At 39.4% G+C, this 22,760-nt stretch overlaps 1 protein-coding gene across 1 annotated transcript in view; it reads right to left on the minus strand.

Moving 5' to 3' along the window:
* Positions 1 to 22,760, minus strand: part of LIMCH1 (LIM and calponin homology domains 1) — a 455,814-nt gene that overhangs the window by 47,051 nt on the left and 386,003 nt on the right. Inside the window, 3 exon segments of the mRNA XM_023738915.1 lie at positions 202 to 365; positions 9,877 to 9,967; positions 21,750 to 21,965. Of these exon segments, the coding sequence (XP_023594683.1) occupies positions 202 to 365; positions 9,877 to 9,967; positions 21,750 to 21,965 (471 nt within the window).

The following is a 22,760-nucleotide window of genomic DNA, read 5'->3' on the forward strand; positions in this document are numbered from 1 at the left end:
TGTTTATATCTTTCTATTTTTAATTTCTTGCAATGAACATATACTATACATGTATCTAGAAAAAATATAAATTGAAGACATAAAAAATAATTAGGAGAGAAGATATAATTATTAACAATTGTTACAGCAGCAGCCAACCCTAATGTAAAACCATATTAACTTTTTTGAATTTTAACCACTTTTGTCCACTATGTACTTCACCTTCTGTGACAGCACCAACTCCACCTTTCCACTCATTTCATTTTCTGGTTTCTTCTGATCTTTTTCTTCTGGCACATTGTTTTTTAGCTGGGGGCTGGAGGAAAACTCCACAAAAGCCACAGTTGGGCTGGATCGAGTCACGGTTGTTGTAAAATGCTGTGGCTCTGAAATGACATTACATTCAGAAAAATAAGGAAGAAAAAGAAATCCATATAAAGGTCCATTTATTCTGCAATACCACAAAGTGCATTTAGTCTATATCCTGCCCTGGCAATAAGAAGTTTGATTACAGGGGAATTCTGGGAAGATGGAGGTGTAAATTAACCATCGTTCTGACCTTTCCCCATAAATACAACAAGGAAACGGTGCTTGGCTTTGAGGAACTCTGAATCAGGGAGCAGAGGAGAGCAGCAAAGAACTGTAGATAAGCAAGAATCAAGAAATCACAACAAGTACATACTGTCCCTGCCTCTCCCTCAGCCACGTGGGCCTCCAGCTGCTGTGAACTAGGGTAGTGGCCCCAGAAAAAAAGCCTGCTTCCCTAATGACCACTGTCCCTGCCTTACAAAGAGACAGGACCCCAAGCTTCTGCCCTAAAATCAACAAGGCAGACCTCCCCGGGGGTTCTGTTTGGAGTGTGCCAGCACCTCCCCGACCCAGACACTGTCAGTTGCAAGCCTACTGTGAATTACTACCGGTACAGTGGAGTCTGCTCTCAGAGTTGACACTCTACCTGCCTCCCTGCTCACCCGATAGCTCAGGCCTCTGAAACCAACAGGACAGACCTCCTGGGAAGTCAGGCCTGGTCTGTCTGCTCCCCATTTCAGTCAGAGCTGAGGACTGCTGGCTGAGGCTGTCGTGTGGTAAGAAATAGGCATCTTTAGTGGAGGCCTACACCCACAGTCAACGTACTACACGGAGGGCTCTGATAGCAACCAGGCCGACCTCCCTGGAGGTGCGTTTGCAGCATGACAGCCCTTCCCCCACCCAGACACTGTCACCTGCAAGCCTGCTGTGAATTGCTACAGAAGGGCCTTGCAGTGGAGTCTGCTCCCATAGTCAGCACTCTACCTTCATCCCTGCATACCCCATAGCTCTGGCCTCTGAGACTAACAGGACAAACCTCCCTGGGAGTCAATTAGGGTTAGTGTGCCCCCAATTCCAGTTGGCACTGAGGACTGCTGACTATAGCTACTGTGTGTTAGGAAGCAGAAGTCTTGAGTGGAGGCTGCACTTAAAGCTAACAATCTACCAGGGGGACTCCGATAGCAACAAAGCAGACCTCTATGGGGATCTGACCAGAACATGACACCTCCTCCCCCACCTGGTAATTGCTGGTTGCCAGGCTGTTGTAAACTCTTACAGAAGCCCCCCAACCCCCCTGCCGCAGTGGAGTCTGCTCCCCAAATCAGCACTATACCTGCCTTACCTCCTTGTTCAGGCCTTTGAAACCAAAAGGACAGATCTCCCTGGTAACCACTAAGAAAATATATTAAAAACATACACAAAAGGAAAGGAGAAGGGAACCAAAAAGGCTCACTACAATAAACGAACAAAACAAAAGCAAGCAGTAGTAAAGGACAAAGACAAAGAAGGCTAAAAACACATACACAAAAAAACAAACACCAAAATGGCAGAAATGAGTCACTTCTTATGGAATGAAGCTAGAAATCAATAACAGAAAAAAAAAAAAAAAAAAACCCCTGGAAAATATATAAAGATATGGAAATTAAACAACACACTATTAAACTACCAATGGGTCAAGGAAGAAATCAAAAGAGAAATCACAAATTTCTTAGACTCAAATGAAAAAGCACAACATACTAAAACTTATGGGACACAGTGAAGGCAGTACTCAGAGGAAAACTTACAGCAACAAATGCCTTCATAAAAAAAGGAGAAAGATCTCAAATTAACAGCCCAACTCAACAACTCTAGGAACTAGAAAGAGAAGAGAAAACTAAGCCTAAGCAAGCTCACCAGAAGAAAGGAAATAATAAAGATAAGAGCAGAAATAAAATTGAAAACAGAAAAACAAAAGAGAGAATCAATAAAATCAGAAGTTGGTTCTTTGAAAAGATCAATAAAACTGACAAACCTTTAGCTAGACTGACAAACAAAAGAAAAGATGCAAATAACCAAAATAAAAAATGAAAGAGGCGACATTACAACTGACCCGATAGAAATAAAGAGAATTATGACAGAATATTATGAACAACTGTATGGCAACAAACTGGATAACCTAGATGAAGTGGACAAATTCTTAGAAGCACACAACCTATCCTAACTGACTCAAGAGGAAACAGAAAGTCTCAACAGACCCCTAACACACAGCAGTGTGATCAAAAACGTCCCAAGAAAAAAAAGTCCTTGACCAGATGGCTTCACTGGGGAATTCTACCAAACATTTAGATAAGAATTGATACCAGTAGTGTTTAAATTCTTCCAAAAGGTAGAGAAGGAAGGAATACTCACTAATTTATTTTATGAAGCAAACATAATCATGATACTCAAACCAGAAAAAGACATCACAAGAAAAGAAATTTCTCTTATGAATATAGATGCCAAAATCCTCAACAAAACTCTAGTGGACAGAATCCAGCAGCATATTAAAACAGTATACACCATGACCAAGTGGAATTTATTCCAGGAATGCAGGGATGGTTCAACATTAGAAAAGCAATCATCATAATATACCACATCAAATGAAAATAAACACACGATCATCTCTATGGATGCAGAAAAAGCATTTAATAAAACCAATACCCTTTCTTGATGAAAACTCTGAAGAAGATTGGAATGGAAGGGAAATTCCTCAATATGATTCAGGGTATATATGAAAAGCCAACAATCAACATTATACTTAATGCAGAAAGACTGAGAGCTTTCCCCTTGAAATTGAGAACAAGACAAGGGTGCTCACTCTCACACCTTATATTCAATATTGTATTAGAAGTCCTAGCCAGAGCAATAAGACAAGAAAAAGAAATAAAATGTATCTAGATTGGAAACGAAGAAGTAAAATTATCTCTATTCACAGATGATATGATCCTATATATAGAAAATCTAAAAAAGTCCACAAGAAAACTTCCAGAGCTAATCAAGGAATTTAGCAAAGTTGTAGGGTACAAGGTAAACAAACAAAAATCAGTTGGGTTTTGATAGACCAGCAATGAGAAATCTGAAATGGAAATTAGGGAAATAATTCCATTTACAATAGCATCTAAGAGAATAAAATACCTAGAAATAAATCTAACCAGGGACATAAAAGACTTATACAATGAAAACCATAAAAAACACTGCTGAAAGAGATTAAATAAGACTTAAATAAGTGGAAAGATGTTCCATGTTCATGGATTGGAAGACTTAATATTGTTAAGATGTCAATATTATCCAAAGCAATCTATGGATTCAACAAAATTCCAACATCCTTCTTTACAGAAATAGCAAAACTTATCCTCAACTTTATATGGAATGGCAAGAAGCTCCAAATAGCTAAAACAATGTTGAAAGAGACGAACAAAGTAGGAAGACTCACACTTCCTGATCTGAAAACATATTAGACAGCTACAGTAACCAAAACAGCCAGGTACTGGTGTAACAATAAACATATAGACGAATGGAATAGAATTAAGAGTCCAGAAATAAACCCACATATCTATGGTCAATTGATTTTTGACAAGGGTACTAAGTCCATTCGATGGAGAAAGAAGAGTCTCTTCAATAAATGGTGCTGGGAAAATCGGATTTCTACATTTAGAAAAATGAAACAGGATTCATGCCTCACACCATACACAAAAACAAATTCAAAATGGGTTAAGGACCTAAATGTGGAAACCAAAACCATAAAATTTTTAGAACAAGCAGGGGTGACACTGTCAGGCCTAGCTTTCAACAATGGATTTCTAATATGACACAAGTACAGACAGCAAAAGACAAAATAAATAAATGGGACTGCATAAAAATTAAAAACTTTTGTTCATCAAAAGATTTTACCAAAAAAGTGAAAAGACAAGCTACTGACTGGGAGAATATCTTTGGAAACCATGTATATGACAAGGATCTAATAACCAAAACATATATAAAACTTCAACAACTCAACAACCAAAAGACAAATAACCCAATCACAAAATGGGCAAAGGACTTAAATAGACATTTCATCAAAGGGGACATTCAAATGGCCACCAAACGCTGAAAAGTGCTCAGCATCATCAGCCATCAGAGAGATGCAAATCAAAACCACAGTGAGACGCCATTTCACTCCCACTAGGATGGCTAAGATAAAAACAAAAACAAAAACAAAAAAACCCAGGAAATAATAAATGTTGGCAAGGATGTGGAGAATCAGAACCTTATCCACTGCTGGCGGGAATGCAAAATGGTACAGCCATTGTGGAAAACAGTGTGGTGGTTCCTCAAAAAACTAAAAATAGAACTACCATATGACCCAGCAATTCCACTCCTAGGTATATACTCAAAAGACTTGAAAGCAGAGACTTAAGAGACTTGTATACCAGTGTTCATTGCAGCACTATTCACAATAGCCAAAAGGTGGAAACAATCTAAAATGCTCATCAACAGATGAATGGATAAACAAAATGTAGTACATGCATACAATGGGATACTACTCAGCCAGTAAGATAAATGAAGTCTCGATAGTATGGATTGAGCTTGAAGACATTCTGCTGAGCAAAATAAGCCAATCACAAAAGGACAAATATTGTATGTCCTCATTTATATAAAAAGAGAAGAAATGGCAAATGTATAGAGAACAAAGTTTATTAGTGGTTGCCAGGAGCAGGAGGGAGGTGGAAAATGGGGGTTAACGGTGATGGAAAAACCACGTTGATTAAGGCTAGGGTTGCACAGCCGATTATCGTAATTGCTGTCAATAAGTTGTACACTTGTAAAGAGTTGTGTAATATATGTATTTACAACAATGACAAAAAAAAAAAAAAAAGAACAGCTGCTGAGGCTGCATATGTACAACGAAACACCTCAAGGGATTTGGTTCCTTGGTTTGAAGTTTTAGGGTCATCGTTTCATGAGGCATTCTAGTTAATTGTTTAGTGTTTCTGTTCTACCTCCTAGTTCGTTGCATAGTAGCTGGGGTGTTAAAAGCTTGTAAGCAGCCATCCAAGCCACGACAATTGGTCTCTATTCACCTGGAGCAACAGAGAAGAAGGAGTCAGGAACAGGAAGAGAATATGGAATGTGCAGCTAAATGTCTCCATCAACAACTGCCTCCTTTGCCATGAGACCAGAAGAATTGGATTGTGCCCAGCTACCATTGCTGAACATTTTGATCTAAGATTCCACAGAAGAATCCTGATCAAAAGGGAGAAAATGCAGAACAGAATTTCAAATTCTCATTGACTCTAAACTTCCTGAAACCATGAAGGGTGAATGAACCTCTGAAACTATTGCCCTGATATAATCTTTTAACCTCAAACCAAAAATATCCCCTGAAGATCTACATAAATGGATAAACATACCATGCTCATGGATAGGTGGACTCAACATTGTGAAAATGACAATTCTACCCAAAGCAATTTACAAATACAATGCAATCCCGGTAAAATACCAACAACATTCTTCAAAGAGATGGAAAAACTAATCATTAACTTTATATGGAAAGGGAAGAAACCCCAGATAAGTAAAGCACTATTGAAGGAGAATAAAGTAGGAGGACTCGCACTACTGGATCTCAGAACCTACTATACAACTACAGTGGTCAAAACAGCCTGATACTGGTACAACGACAGATACATTGACCAGTGAAACAGAATTGAGAACCCAGATGTAAATCCATCCACCTATGGTCACCTGCTCTTTCACAAGAGCCCAAAGGCCATCAAATGGGGAACAGACGGTCTTTTTAACAAATGGTGCTGGCAAAACTGGATGTTCATCTGCAAAAAAATGAAACAGGATCCATACCTCACACCATATACAAAAACTAATTCAAAATGGATCAAAGACCTAAATATAAAGCCCAAAACTATAAAGTTCATAGAAGAAAAAATAGGATCGACGCTAGAGGCCCTAATACATGGCATTAACAGGATACAAACCATAACCAACAACACACAAACACCAGAAGATAAGCTAGATAACTGGGATCTTCTAAAAATTAAACACTTATACTTATCAAAAGACTTCACCAAAAGAGTAAACTGAGAACCTACAGACTGGCAAAAAATTTTTGGACAGTACAAGTCAGACAAAGATCTAATCTCTAAAATTTACAAGAAAATCTAACACCTCTACAACAAAAAGACAAACAATCCAATTTAAAAATAGGCAAAGGAAATGAACAGACACTTCACCCAAGAAGACATTCAAGCGGCCAACAGATATATGAGGGAATGCTTGTGAGCACTAGCCATTAGAGAAATGCAAATTAAAACCACAATGAGATACCATCTCTCCCCAGCATTACTGGCATGAGTCAAAAACACTGGAAATAACAAATGTTGGAGAGGCTGCAGGGAGATCGCAACTCTCATGCACTGCTGGTGGGAATGCATAATGATACAACCATTTTGGCAAATGATATGGCGCTTCCTTAGAAAGCTAGAAATAGAAATACCATATGAACCAGCAATCCCACTCCTAGAAATATATCCTAGAGAAATAAAAGTCATCACACAAATAGACATATGCACACCCATGTTCATTGCAGCATTGTTCACAATAGCAAAAAGATGGAAAGAACCTAGACGCCCATCAACAGATGAATGGATAAACAAACTATGGTACATATACACAGTGGAGTATTACACAATGATAAAGAACAATGCTGAATCTGTGAAGCATCTCATAACATGGATGAAATGGGAGGACATTATGCTGAGTGAAATAAGTCAATCACAAAAGGACAAATATTGTATGAGACCTCTACTATAAAAACTCATGAAAAAGAAACAATCCTTGTTGGTTACAAGGGATGGGGGGGGTAACTAAATAGACAATAGATAAGTGGTAACTTTGGTAAGGGTATGACAGTACACAATACTGCGGAAGCCAGCACAACCTGTACAAGGAAAGGTCATGGAAGCTCCATAGACACATCTAAACTCCCTGAGGGACTGAATTCCTGGGCAGAGGGCTGTGGGGACCATGGTCTTGATGAACATCTAGCCCATGTGGCATAACACAGTTTATAAAGACAATGTTCTACATTCTATCTTGGTGAGTAGCATCTGGGGTCTTAAAAGCCTGTGAGGTGCCATCTAAGATACTCCACTGGTCTCACCCCTTTGGGAGCAAGGGAGAATGAAGAGAACAGGATACAAGGATAAGATTAGTCCAAAGGACTAACGGACCACAGCTACCGAGGCCTCCACCAGACAGAGTCCAGTACAGCTAGATGGTGCCCGGCTACCACCACTGACTGCTCTGACTGGGATCACAACAGAGGGTCCTGGACAGAGGTGTAGAAGATTGTAGAACAAAATTCTAATACACAAAAAAAGACCAGATTTACTGGCCTGACAGAGACTGGAGAAACCCTGAGAGTATGGACCCCGGACACTCTTTTAGCTCTGTGGTGACGTCACTCTCAAAGTTCACCGTTCAGCCAGGGATTGGACAGCCCCATAAAACAAAATGGGACTAATGAGGCACTGCAGTCCAGGGACAAGGACTAGAAGGCAGGAGGGGACAGGAAAGCTGGTGATAGGGAACTCAAGGTTGAGAAAGGACAGTGTTGACATGTCGTAGGGTTGTTAACCATTGTTACAGGGCAAATGTGTACTAACTGTTTAATGAGAAATTACTTTGTTCTGTAAACTTTCATCTAAAGTACAAAAAAAAAAAAAAGAATTATCTACGTGAGATCAAATTGACAACAGCAACTCAAAAGGTTTGATGAGAAGCCTAGGGGACAGTCAGTTGAAGATAATGGTGATGGAATAATTTGGAAAAGGATAGTGAGAGTACCAGCACAACTGGAAGAATGTAATCAATGTCACTGAATTGTACATGTAGAAATTTTTGAAATGGTGTATCTTTGGCTATGTATATTTTCACACACACACACAAAAAAGTTCTTCCAAGGTCGAGAAGTGAGAGTGTTGACATATCATGGGGTTGTTAACCAATGTCATAAAACAATATGTGTACAGACTGTTTAACGAGAAACTATTTCTTCTGTCAACCTTCACCTAAAGTACAATAAAAAAAAATTTTTAAAAATCCCCTGAAGGCATCTTAAAATCAAGCAATAGTTTAGCTTAACTAGTAAAAAAGGTCTGCCTTGAGCATTATGCTCTTTTAAGAACTATCTAAATGGGATCAAATTGCCAATAGCAACTCAAAAGACTAGACAGAAACCTTAGGGGGCAATGAGTTTATGTTAAGGAGGGAGGAACTGCTCAGAAAAGGAGGGTGAGAATGGTTGCACAACTCTAAGAACGCTATCAATGTCACAGAATTGTATATGTAGAAACTGTTGAATTGGTGTATGTTTTGCTGTGTATATTCTCAACAACAAAAACAAAATAAATAAAATTTAGAAGATTAAAAAAAAGTTGTATTACGTTGTGATTGATGATCAGTATAAAAAAGCCTCAAATGCCTAAATTCTCAAAGTTCTTTCATGATAGTATAAAATAACGAGCAACATAAAACACTTCAAATAACTTCAAATAACCCCTCTATGACACTTCATTGTCAAAAACTGAGGTTCCTAATAAGTGTCAAAGTTTACATGTAAATAACAACACTGGGCACAAAATGCTGGAGAAACATCTAACAACTATGACAGCTGGGGTTGGATAAAAGAACATCTACAAATAATGCCTATGCAAATGACTGAGGCAGCCTGACTCCTTCTTTTTGTATTTCAGTGCTTTCATTAAAAATACTTTGTGGGTACTTTATGGTTATTTTTAGCCACTGTGTCACGAGAGCTCCTTCTGTAAAGACTACAGGCTTGCAAACCCAATAGGGCAGTTATACTTTGTCCCACAGTGTTGCTATAAGTCAGAATCGACTCTACGGCAACAGGTAATAGGGGTCCCCTTATCTAAGCAATGGATACAGTATATTCATGCTCACTGTCCAGGTTTGTGGTATCACTTTACTCTTTGAAACTATTCATGAGCTTTATCATTGCAGCCTCTACTTTTATGATCTATTTTTATTTACGTCTTACGAATTGCTGTTACTGTAGGTTAAGAATATGACCCTCAATCTTTGGCATTACTTATATGGGAAGATACAATCTTACCTATGATGATGAAAATATACCTTCAAAAAACAAAACAAAACAGGGTAGCAAAAAAGCATGGGTTTAAGGGAATAAGAGTTAATGATGAAGGGATACTGAGTTTCTGTTTGAAGCAATTTAAAACTTTTGGAAATGGATAGTGGTGATAGCGCAACATGGTAAATGTAATAAATGTCACTGAATTGTACAATGAAAATGGTTAGAATGGCAAACTTTTTGTTATAGATATTCACCACAATAAATTAAAAACAATAACAAAAAAGTGCGGGCTCCTATTTTTATAGGAGGATTAAACACATGGTCAGAATTTCACCATGAAGCCTCTAGGTGGCAGTACACCCACACCAGTTATAGAAACTAATCTATTGAGGCTCAGTAAGAGAAATCTTTCTTAAAAGTTACCATGATTTATCCTAAAACTTGTTTGTCATGAAACAAACCTGATGAGGCAAATTCTGTATTCCCATTTTCTGGTTTTCCACCATCATTCTCATCATCCTGACTGTTCGGTTCAGCTGCCTCAGTGGTTGCCTGAAAAAGAGATTTTTCTCCCTTGAATAAATTGTCCTTTGTGAAAAAGGTTCTAATAAGGAAAACTTTTCCTATTTTGATAGAATTTTTTAGGCATACACAGTAGATTTCCCATATGAATTCACTCTTACAACTTTGATGATTTTATATATATATATTTGGTATTCCAAAATGTTCTGCAACAACGATGCATTGCTTCTGTAATTAGAAAACAAAATCGATATAATTTTACACCATCTTTAATTGAGAGCTAAATGACTCCAGAATGAAATCCAAAATTTTCCCACTGATATTACAGTAGTTGTTTGATAAAAGTGAATAAAAGTTTGAAAGAGAACAAGTTAATGATTATTGTGTTAGTTTAGCAGAAATTTCTTGTGAAAGGGCTAAAGTTGATCTTTGTTTTAATGTGTATAAAATATTTTATAAATTTTAAAAGATTTTAAAATAAAGGCTTAAATTGGTTTCTGAGTGAAAGTACCATTAAATACTTCATAAAATACCCCACAGGTCTACTAAAACCAGTGGATTTGAGTCTCATAAGTGTGTATTTTCTCCCATTAAATCAAAATTTGTCTGAAAGATTTCACAATAGCATCCAGAAACAAAAAAGTGATTTTTCTTTTGGAGGATGGGGTAGTTTTGAAATCCCCATAACTAGATGCACATTTTCTAATGATGGATAAATGTGTGTATCAATTCTGGAAGAACATAGGATTAAACTGAAATGCACTTTTAAAATCTTAGGCAGAAAATAAGGATAACATTTATATTATTTAATGGGTTTTATAAGTTCTTAATGTATCAATAAGCCTCAGTAGAATCCCATTAACAGACTTAATGAGAGGCAATAGTTAAGCAAACAAAAGTCTATTTTATTGTAAAGTTTCATATGTATGTACACACATATATAGAGAATTTTTTTTACATTGTTATAGGAACAACTGACATCTTGTAAGAAGCATTTGAAAATCAACCAGTTTAACATTACAAACTAGTAAGTTGGGTTTTATAATTTAAAGCGCTTCCCCCTCCCCATCTAGAAATGTTAATAGATGATAGTATTTTTATTTTATGACCTTAACATGTAAAATACTGGCAGAAATGCTGATTTTTAGCTATTTTCCCCTAAATGGATTTGATTTTAGGGGCTATCTGAGGTTGGAAAACAAATTTGCAGTTAAATATTGATGAATAATGCTCTTGAGAACACTGGTGTTTCCAATTACTAGAAATAACTACAAAAACAGGGCCAAAGGGCCCCTCTTGCCCAAAAATAAACTAGAGAAATGAACATATTTTATTAAATCTGAGATGTCATCAATTTACGTTGTATTATTTTAAGTACTATAAGAGAGAAAAGACACTGTTGAATATGACACGCCATTGGTTTTAAGACATATCCAGATTTAGAGATATTAAAATGTCAAAAATGTGCCATTAGAAATCAGTGAAATAAAATAATTCATGAGAGTTATTTTAGAAATAATACATAATGCAAAGGGGACATGATCCTCAAGGATTTTTGTAGCCCACTAGTTCATTAAGGAGTATTTTCCTAGCACACCACATTCCAGTAATATATTACCTATGCATGACCAATGGAGAACTAACTTCCAGTCTCAAGAATTCTCATGTTTCTGAATGTATTTCTCTATGGTTCAAATACTAAGCACCAGGATGACCAATTTATCTTACCTTAAAATGAAGCTTTAAAGGTTACTTGCTGCCATTTGACACGGTAAAATGATAATAACAACAGCCAGTAAATAGTCACCACCACCAATATTTACCGAATTACACAGGTTCTCACTTAATCCGAATAGTTGGCTTGGAGGTTGAGTACCGTTATTATTTCCTTTACACAAGTGAACTGGGTCTCTGGGTGGTGCAGTTGGTTAATGCGCTTGCCTATTAACCGAAAGGTTGGAGGTTCGAGTCCACCCAGAAGTGCCTTGGAAGAAAGGCCCGGCAATCTACTTCAAAAAATCAGCCACTGAAAACCCTGTGGAGCACAGTTCTACTCTGACACACTTGGGGTCCCCATGAGCAAAACCTGGTCTTACATAGGTGAGGAAACTGAAGCCCAGGAGGTTCAGTGACTTACCCAGGCCCATACTGTTAGCAGATGGGGAAGGTGTGAACCCTGCCCCGTGCTGGTAATATGAATGTTCCATCATCTGGCCTTACAGTCATACCCACCTCCTCCAAGTTGTCCCCAGGCATTTAAGGTCTCCATGGTAAGAAGCAATCTAGTACCTGAAAGTGTCAAGTTTATTGCTGTGCAGTGCAGTGAATTACTTAATATGGCCATTTTAGCCATGCATGTCTTGCAACTACCACACAGTGATTTGGTGGAATTACGCAAATAAGGTGCTTGTGGCCCACCAAGGGGACTGGACAACTTGCTAACAATGTAAATAAGGTACATGGTGCCCTTGTGGGGATGGGATCATGCAAATAAGGTATCTGGAACCCTAACAAGTAGATTGGTCAATTTTGCCATCCTGCTAGGCTTAAAATGAGTCATCCAAGAGGGAGAAAGTGGGGACCTCACTACCACCAAGAAAGAAGAACCAGGAGTGGAGCACATCCTTTGGACTCGGGGTCCCCATGCTGAGAACCTCCTAGATCCAGGAGACAGGGAGAGCTGTAACATCAGAGACGGCGTGAGACAGCGAGAAGCAGCTGCAGAGAAAACGGCAGCAGCAGAACCAGGAGACCAGGGGGAGACCAGCGCAAGACAGCGCGGTAGGCTTCCCAGCCCATAGAGTGAGGTGGCTACAGTGGGTGTGCCGACCCACGGAGCAAGAGAGCTGATGGCCTTCAGGTAGGAGGCGTCCTGGCAGAGTGGGGTGCCTCTGGGCACTTGGCAGAGCTAGGCTTGCCAACCCATGGAGCAAGAGAGCTAAGTTTCTTCAGGCCGAGGCTTACTGGCAAAGTGAGGTACCCTCAGGCACTTATTGGCAGAGCTAAAGAACTCTGTAACACTTACCCAGGCAGAGCAGAGGCCAGGCTGGCCCAGAAGGCCTGAGGGGCCAAGGAGCCAAGGGGTGAGAGGCTGAGGGCCAGGGAGAGGCCTGCCTGAGACATGGCTGAGAAGGTGCTGTCCTGACCAAAGAACTGTATCCTGAGTCATTCCTGATCCTGAATTGTAACATATTACTATCCTGATAAACCCCATAATTGTGAGTACTGCCTGTGAGTTCTGTATGACCACTGCAACAAATTATCGAACCCAGGAGAGAAGTAGAAGAGTGCTGTCGGAGGGACAACTGGTGTCAGAATTGGCAAAAAGTTTGAAGGTGGAGGTATGTTTGACCTTCACTTCATAGCTATCAGCCTTGGGCTGATGCTGATGGTGATTCTCTTCTTCCCTCCTTGTCAAGGCAGACAAGGAGGTTGGAAGATGCTGTGCTGCCATTTTTTGCATGCTGATATGAATCAAACTGCCTTTTTCATTCCCTTCCCCTCCTCTACCTTTCACCCTTTTATTCTGCAGAAGATGGGAAGTCCCTGGAATCTCTCAGCATAGGAGGTGGCTCAGCTAAGTCTCCACTTCCCAGGGTGGCTCAAAATCAGAGTGTCTACAGCCATTAATCCATCTAAAGGTTTTAGATTCAGCCCAGTTCTGAGGAGACCTCAAGCCTTGGGGGCCCCAGTACAGCTTCTGGCATAGAGCCAACACGTAATCCGTGTTAAGTAAGCAAATGTTATATGCATTATTTGTAGAATGTATACTTTCAAACTTAGTTAAAATGCATACTAGTCATCAAAATCAGGCTATTACTGGCAAAATATTCAGGATAAATGAAGAGAAAAAGCAAGCTACAACACAATATGAATAACACGGGCCCATTAAAAAAATGACATATGCACTGAGAAAAAGAGGAGAAGGATACGTATTAAAAATAATCTTAACAGTATTAATATCTGAGTGGTTGGAGTAATAGGCAGTTTATGTTTTCTCTCAGTTTTCCATAATACTGCAATGTATATGCGTTTTAAAGGCTATATGTAATCAGGGAAATTCTAAAAGCCAGTTTAATTAATTTATGTTTGCATACTCCAGACTGAAAGCTTGTTACTTTTGTACTCACATCATTACTTTAGAGAAAATGAGTTAAAAGTTGGCCATTTTAAGACCAGTTCTGACAGACTGGGAGGTTTGCCTCAAACCAGCCCGCCTTACTGGAAAATGCACCTTCTGACGCGTGCTTTCCTTTGGTTACAGCGAAACAGAGACGAGGCTTTCACTTCTCCAACTGGTGACACTTCCTCAAGAATGAAAACAAGTAAATAAAAACAGAGCCCTGGATGCCAGTGAATGAAAGCACAGAAAAGGTACGCAGGACCGAGCCAGGCATTGGCAATCCCTTCAGAGAGAATGAGACCCAACTGGCCTGGGCGCCGCCAGGCTCAGCCTTCAGGCAGTGGTGGAGGTGGCAGCTTCTTGGCTTGAGAGCAACATAGTCTAGCACAAAACCTACCTGGCATCTGGCTGCCCGTTTTAAGTAGAATCTTGTGGGTGGACTGGCCCAGAAAGCAACACTGGAAGGTGGAATGGAAATAGGGAGTAGGAAAGCAGCGCTATCCTGAGACCTGGCAGTGGTCCTATTTCTGCCACAGAGGAGATGTGGGAGTTTGGGCAGATCATTTAACTTCTACGTGGCAGGAAGAAGGGATGCCCAAGGCCCTTTCCTGAGCCACCATTCTGTGACTCTGCGTGATTTCCTGGCTGCAGGGTTGATTAAGCCTGGAAACTTAGTCTCTTCTCTTTGTGCCCTACCCCAAGACCCAGGGACCACAGATGCCATGCATGGGCTGCTCCTTTCACTTTCATACCTCCAAATACCTGTTATCACATGAGGAAGAGATCTGCACACACAGTCAGGCTCTCCAAGCCTTAAATTTTACAAACCAACAATACGAGGCTCTGATTCAGTAAGATGGGCCAGTATGGTGTTTTTATTTTCCCTCCTGTATGCTTTCTTGAAGGTCCCCAGGTAGCGCAGCTTGTACTCAGCTGCTGGTTGGTGGTTCAAACCCACCCAGTGGTGCTGCAGAAGTAAAGCACTGGCGATCTGCTTCCATTAGGGTTATAGCCAAGAAAACCCTATGGAGCAGTTCTGCTTTGTAATACATGGGGTTGCCACGAGTTGGAATCAACTGAACAGTGGACAACAACAATGTGCTTTCTTGCGGTCTGTAAACTCTTCCGTAAACCTAAACATCTTTAACAGTTTTTAAGAGCATTAAATCTAACAATTTATAAATACTTTTAGATGGAGAAAAACCGCTTCTAAAGAAATGTTTGTCGACATTTGACATCTAAAAGGAACTTGCGGCTGGTCTCAGCTGTAAGGAAAACAGCACCTACTCAAATGCCTTCACCCTGTCCTCACTGCAAAATGAATTGTTTCAAGAAAGAGTGTCTGTTTCTCTGGATCAGAAAACGTAAGTAAAGTACTGGATTTTCAAGAGGAAGGCTTATAGCTTTATCAAGGGGGAACGAACAGACTCACCTTGTTACTTAGTTTGAGAGAAGCAGAGAAAGTAACTTAGATACCCAATAGCTAGGTTTGGCCCTTTGCCAATGAAGAGTTGCCACAGACCTGGTAGGAAGGTGCTGGCCAGCAAGGAGGGTGTGGGCAACATTGTCTGGGATGAGCTGGCAACGGTAGTGGGATGGAGTAACAGGGGGAAAATAGTCTTGTGCAACTAGGTGGCATGATGAAGCCAGAAGTGGGAAAGAGTAAATAACAGAAGAAGCAAAAAGAGCTGTAGGAAGAATCATGTGAATATCTGGAAGAGTAACTGTCTGCTGGAAAAAGCCGTTCAAATCTGCAGGTGTCTTAGAGAATTACGACTGGAAAGACTGACAAGCTGAGTTGGAAGATGACAAGGAATTCATCTCAGTTGTATTAAATTCACATCTGTTCAAGATGGTCATTTTTAGGTCTTAATCTAAAAAACTTTACACCTAACATATTTACGGGTTTCTAAAAAATGTTATTATAACTTTCTTTCTCCCAGCTATTATATGACAATATTAGAAATAATTTAAGGGCAGCTCTGGTCCATGAGTTGCCTTCATGCTGAGTGCTCTATATACGTGAATTCTCACAATAGCCACCTGATGCATGTACTATTGTTATTACATTTATTTTAAATATAAACCAAGGCTCGACAGTTTTACTTACCTAGTTTGATCTTTGACCTAGTGCATGGAAGACTAGTATTTTAGGAAAGGGTCACTTTTGATATTACTGAGGAAATAAAAGATACAAATACAAATAAAACTGATGGGGGTCAGGTGGGCAGGAAATAATACTTCAAGAATTTTGAGAGAGACAGAGAAAATCTTTCTGCAGGTCCCTAAACATAGGATAAATTAGTCCTCAGATTAGCTACCCTTTCAAATTGTTTTCCAATCTTGGATTCTAGGTGTTGGCATTTGAACTGTCATGTAATTTCTTTTCAGAAATTAATATTTTAAAATGCAAAGAAAAAGGTTATGTTTCCTTTGTGCCTTTACAGAGATGTTGGTTGTACTGATAGCCCTGAAATGTGCCAGGGATAACAAATAAGGACAGAAATGGGAAAGCCCTGCAATGCAGGGAGGGGATCAAGGGGCCCTGATCCTGTTGCCTGGATTGTATAGCATCTAGTCACCCTCATCACCTCTTATCCCAGTGATCCCCAGGATATTCTTCTGGGGCCTTCTCGTGGGCTCATCCCCACTGTCCATGCCTTTTCTTCTGCTGTTCCCAAAATATGGAATAGCCCCCTTCTCTTCTCCAGTCCAACGCACATCCCACACTTAAGGTCATTTCAAAATCCACATCTCCCCCCAAAACCTTCTCAGACTAACCCTTGCCTGCAATGATCTGACCTATTCTTGGCAATCTTACATCCCACTAGGCTTGTCACCCCATGATCTAATATTTAAAAATAGTGCTTTATGAAATTTTCTAGTTGCTTTATAAAAATTTCTATCCCAGTACATTTCTAAGTTTCTTCTTCTATTTCAATGAATGGGGCACAGTGTAGGTCATTCGTTCATGCTTATCAGTTAATGGTCAAGCACTTGCAAGGAAATTGCTCTCACAATCTCATCACCGTAGAGGTGATTTAACTAAGGATGATCTAGAGTTTCCTGGCACCAGTAGATACAGCCAGAGTACTAAAAAATTAAAACTCTAACTTCATTTCAGATCTATTTCTAAAGTAAGAAAGTTGCTTAATTAGTAAAGAATGTCTGCCTTGAGCATTGTGCTCTTTTAAAGAACTATCTGTATGGGATCAAATTGACAACAGCAACTTGAAAGGTTAGATAGGAAGCTTAGGGGGCTGTGAGTTTATGTCAATGGGGGAGAACAATTCAGAAAAGGAGGGTGAGAATGGTTGCACAACTTGAAGAATTTAATCAATGTCACTGAATTGTACAGGTAGAAATGGTTGAATTGGTGCATGTTCTGTTGTGCATATTTTCAACAACAAAAATAAAATAAATTACTAAAAAAATTTAAAATGAGAACGAGGAAATGGAAGGAAACCAAGTAGATGACATGATTCCATATGAAAGTGCTTGTGTGAGCCCAAGAGGCTGATGCACCAACCTTGTTCCCTTCCCCCACTGGAGTTGGATGGCCAATTCTTCTCGGCAGCTCTGCCTCAGAGTCTGAATTAATGCTCCTGCCTACTGCTGCTGCTGTGCCCTTTGAACAGTTCCAGCTCGCCCTAAAGGAATTGTGACATTTTAGTGGTGGGTGAGGCTACTCCTCTGTAGAGACTGTATCTGTTGGGAATGCATTTTTGGGAAGAAAGGCACCATTTAAAAAGAACACTATTCCTTTGATAGCACCACAAAATTGGGCAAAGGAATTAGAAATTGAAAATCAAGTCTGTTATCCATCCTGAGGAGGCTCTGAAGTATAGCTTCTCCTTTTAAGCTTGTCCTCATATTTTGCCATGACCAATTAATTCTGCTTTCTATAATAGCAATATATTGATTATAGTATACTAAATAAATGCTTTTCCTGCAATAATGGAGAAGTAAAATGATGTGTAGGTTTAACAGAAAAGGGATTGTTTAAAAATGAATCTAGGAATAACACATTCTGAGCGGAAACGTTTTGGTGTCACAAGTCGAAAGCGAGTATGAAGAATGATTTTGTAATGAGCCAAAGTTCTGTGTAGACCGCTAAAAACTTTGCTTATAGTCTAATAAATATATACAGGTAGCTACCTACCCAGAAAATAACGCAATAGTCCCTGCCATAGTTAATTCAAGAGCCTAAAGTATCAGAGATAGGATAAATATATGCTATTACCTAAGCAGAATGGAGTCCCTGGGTGGTGTAAATAGTTAATGTGTTCAGCTGCTAACCAAAAGGTTAGAGGTTCAAGTCTATCCAGATATGCCTCAGAAGAATGGCCTGGTGATCTACTTCCAAAAAATCAGCCATTGAAAACTCTATGAAGTACAGTTCTACTCTGACACACATGGGGTCATCATGAGTCAGAATCTTGACAGCAACTGGTACTGAACCTATTCAGAATCACTAGGGTTTACTGAACTAGAAATTCTCCAAACTAAGCAGTTTCTGCAAGGAAGAAATACATAGAAGAAGAGACCCCCTAGGCTTTTCCATCTGCTTGAACCTGCATCCTCAGGTTGCCCAGGATGAAGCTGATTTCTGGAAAAAGTCTATAAGGACAACTTTGGTTAGAAATTATCCTTATTACAGTGGACAAACTCCTAAAATAATATGATTCTTTGAGATCATCCCATTTTTCTGCTCTCAAAACAAGATACTTGAGGGGAGGGGGTGAAATAACAATTTTCTCATCACTTTACAGGAATTTAGCAGTACAACTATGATTAAATGGGAAAATGCCTGGGATTAACAGAGAATAGCCAAAAATATCCATTGCCACTGAGTCAATTCCAATTAGTAGCGACCCTATAGGACAGAGTAGAACTGCCCCATAAGGTTTCCAAGAAGCAGCTGGTGGATTTGAACTGCTGACCTTTCGGTTAGCAGCCAAGCTCTTAACCACTGTGCCACCAGGGCCCCAAGAGAGAACAGGCCTTTTGTTTTAGTTTGCTCATTGTAAGAATAAGATAGTGATTATTGAGAATAAATGTATTTTTAAGGGAAGTTTTACTTTTCTAAAAAAAAAAAAAAATCAAACAAAACTACTTTTCTTCTGTTTTAAGAGTCCTGGACTTAAGACCATAGGCCTTCATACAGGATGAGTGACATATTTTTCCCCAAAGGATTAAAAAACAAGACAGATTAAATACTTGGTTGAGGAAGTTTAGACCTCATACTTGTTCCTTTAACCTTTGTCAAAAGTAAAATCTATTCAGTCAAGGGCAGGGTTTTTCCCAAATTCAAACAAAAAAATGGTCAGAGGGCAGAATTGATGAGAGATGGAGACACATGCCGGATGGATTTGTTCTTATAATTAATCCGCTGGGCCTGACCTAAACTCTGACCACCTCTGTTATGTGGCAGGTGCCATGGGGCAAGCATGACAACTTGCACTGTTGCTTTTCCAAAGTATATTGAGAAAGAGCTGCTTGACAGTATCTGCAAAAGGCCTGGGGTCTGATAGACAAAATAACCAAATTGAGCAATAGAAAGGTGTTAATGAAGAGAATTTAGAAAATGCTTATCACAAAGTGTGGCAAAAGAGAAATAACCTGTCTTGGAAAAGCAGTTCTGCCCCTGCAAGGTCTTATTAATTTGAGGGGTTTCTAATTCAAATTTAAGAACAAAGTTAATATTTATTTCACCAGTAAAGTTCCCACATTGCTAGCAGAACCCAACGTCCCATCTCATGATAATTTGTAAGAATGCTTTAGAGGTGGTGACATGCACGTGAAAAGTGAAATTAAATTCCAGTCTGAGAGACTCAGCATTTGCCTGCATCACAAAACTTTGCTCCTAGAGACAAGGAAACATGTTACCATGGTGAGGAAATTATTTTGTTCTATTCCAACTGAAACCTCCTTCTGGATCCCCTTGAGCACTGTAGGGAAGAATTACACCCTCTCAAGTCCTCCAAGAAAACGTAATTTTATTCTTCAAAAGACAACTGCAGAGATAAGAAGAATAATACCCAGTCTGCTGGGTGGGGATTAGTTAGCTAGGTCACTTAACTCTTAGCCCTGGAGTAAGAACACAAGTTTCCTTCTGAACCAAACCTCTCTAGGTGCTGGAGGGAAAAATCTTGACAATTTTTCCCATCCTCTAATTCCAACCCACACACTATAAATTGGTGAGGACATATGAGGTTGGATAAAGTCCAGCTTAAACCCCAAAAGCTGGCCTGCATCCATGGTAGTAACAGTTTTGGATTGATCAGCAAAACCAGCCAAGCTTTTCAGGTGAGAGATCTAAGAAAAGTGTAATCTTCACAAATCACTTTTTATACTCCAAATTGGCAAATGTGATGTTATTTTGAGTTTTATTTTCTCCTGTTCTTAAATTACCTTACATTTTTTTAGGCTGGCCATCTAATAGTGCTTTTAATTACTCTGAATTTAATGGGATAAGCAAACAAAAATTAGTTTTCTTTTATTAAGTTTTTTTTTTATGTTATTGTTTGTTTAAACAGAAAGTGACCCTTGGGGTTGTTAACCAATGTCATAAAACAATGTATGTACTAACTGTTTAATGAGAAGCTAGTTTGTTCTATAAACCTTCATCTAAAGTTCAATAAAAAAAAAGTTAAAAAATAAAAAAATAGAAGATTATTAGAAAAAAAAAAAAGAAAATCACCCTTTTATATACATTCTTAAGAAGGGAATCCCTGGGTGGAGCAGACAGTTTAGCACTGGGCTACAAACCAAAAGGTTGGCAGTTTGAACCCAGACAGAGGTGTCTCAGAAGAAAGGCCTGGTGATCTGCTTCTGAACAGTCCTATTCTGTTGCCACAGAGTCCATTCCAACTCATAGCGACCGTATAGGACAGAGTGGAACTGCCCCATAGGGTTTTCAAGGCTGTCATCTTTATGGAAGCAGATTGCCACATCTTTCTCCTGTGGAGCAGCTGGTGGGTTCAATCTGCTAACCTTTCAGTTAGCAGCCAAACACTTAACCACTGCACCACCAGGGCTCCTTTCCAAATGGTCACAGCCATGAAAACTCTATGGAGCGCAGTTCTGCTCTGCAACACAAGGGGTTGCCGTGAGTCAGAATCGACTTGATGGCAACAGGTTTTTTTTTTGTTTGTTTTTAGTTTTAAGAATGGAAAGCCAGGTCCTGATGGCACTGATTATTTTCAAATTCTAAACTATTCTAACAGAGTCCTAAACAAACAGAAAAAATAAATGTATTCTAAAGGCTCATTTATTTTTCTATAACACTAGACATTAACAATGTGAAGACAAGAAAAAGTCATTTCTCATTCACAAATTGTATTACTCCTTCTATTATACCCCACGGAGTCCCTGAGTGATGTAAACATTAATGCACTCGGCTGTTAACTGAAAGGTTGGAGGTTCAAGTCCACCCAGATGTACCTCAGAAGAAAGACCTGGTGATCTACTTCCAAAAAATTAACCATTGAAAACCCAGTGGAGCACACTTCTACTCTGACACACAAGGGGTCACCATGAGTCAGAACTGACTCAATAACAACTGGTTTTGTTATACCCCACACAGAACAAGATGATCATTATCAAGACCTACTTATTTTTTTAAACAAATTATTTCACAATGGAGTTATCCCAAAGAGAGAAGAAAAAAAAAAGTTTGGTTCTTACTTTCAGTTCTTGGGGAACCGAATTTGGCTTCTTTATGTTGATCTCAATGCCATTGTTGTCTTGTTTCAACTCCACCGGGGTCCCATGCACTGTGGCCACACCTTCAAACATCTGGGATTTGGTTAAGGAGGGGGCAAGTGCCACTGCAGGGCACTCTCTTTCCTTCTCCTCATCTCCATGAACCATTTCTCCATTCATGCTGACTTTCCCATCTACCTATAAAAATCACAATGAACAAAAAACACGCTATTCCCCAACCAAAGACTATAACAAAATAAATAACACATTGAGAATCACACGACGTGGGTCTTGGATGTAACATGGAGGTAACATAGACGAACATATTAGAAGCATATAGTGGGAACACTTAGGAAAAAGAAAAAACCCATGACCCAGAGAAAGTAAAGCCTGAGGCCCAGACCACTCACATACACGTTCAAATTCTAAATTAAGCCAACTAACTTCTTATATGTCTTTCAAAATGGCTGGTTTCTGTGTTGGGATGATGCATTAAATGGAAGGTGTGAGAAGGGGCTGTAGCTCATTTTAATGAATCCTGTAAAGCAACTCCTGGAGTCCCTGGGTGGTGCAAATGGTTAATGTGCTTGGCTGTTAACCAGAAGGTTGGAGGTTTGAGTCCACCTAGAGGTGCTTAGAAGAAAGGCCTGACGATATACTTCTGAAAAATCAGCCACTGAAAACCCTACGGAGCACAGGTCTACTTTGGCATACATGAGGTTGTCACGAGTTGAAATCAACTCAACGGCAACTGGTTTTTTGCCAAGTTACCTAGAGGCTCAAGGCAAATCTAGGGCTGCCTTGAAACAGATTAGCCTAAAGAAAGGTCACACCACAAGCACCCCTTCAATACTTCTCTGCCTAAAAAAGTCCCAGGAAATAATAAAAGCAAAGTCTTGCTATCTATCTTTATTCTTCTATAAATTGTCACAATGCACTATTTACATAAAGGAGGGGAAAGTGGACATCTAGATTATCTGATCAGAGTCCTTG

Source organism: Trichechus manatus, unplaced genomic scaffold (assembly GCF_000243295.1).
Source record: "Trichechus manatus latirostris isolate Lorelei unplaced genomic scaffold, TriManLat1.0 scaffold00126, whole genome shotgun sequence".
In the NCBI taxonomy this organism is placed as follows: Eukaryota; Metazoa; Chordata; class Mammalia; order Sirenia; family Trichechidae; genus Trichechus; species Trichechus manatus.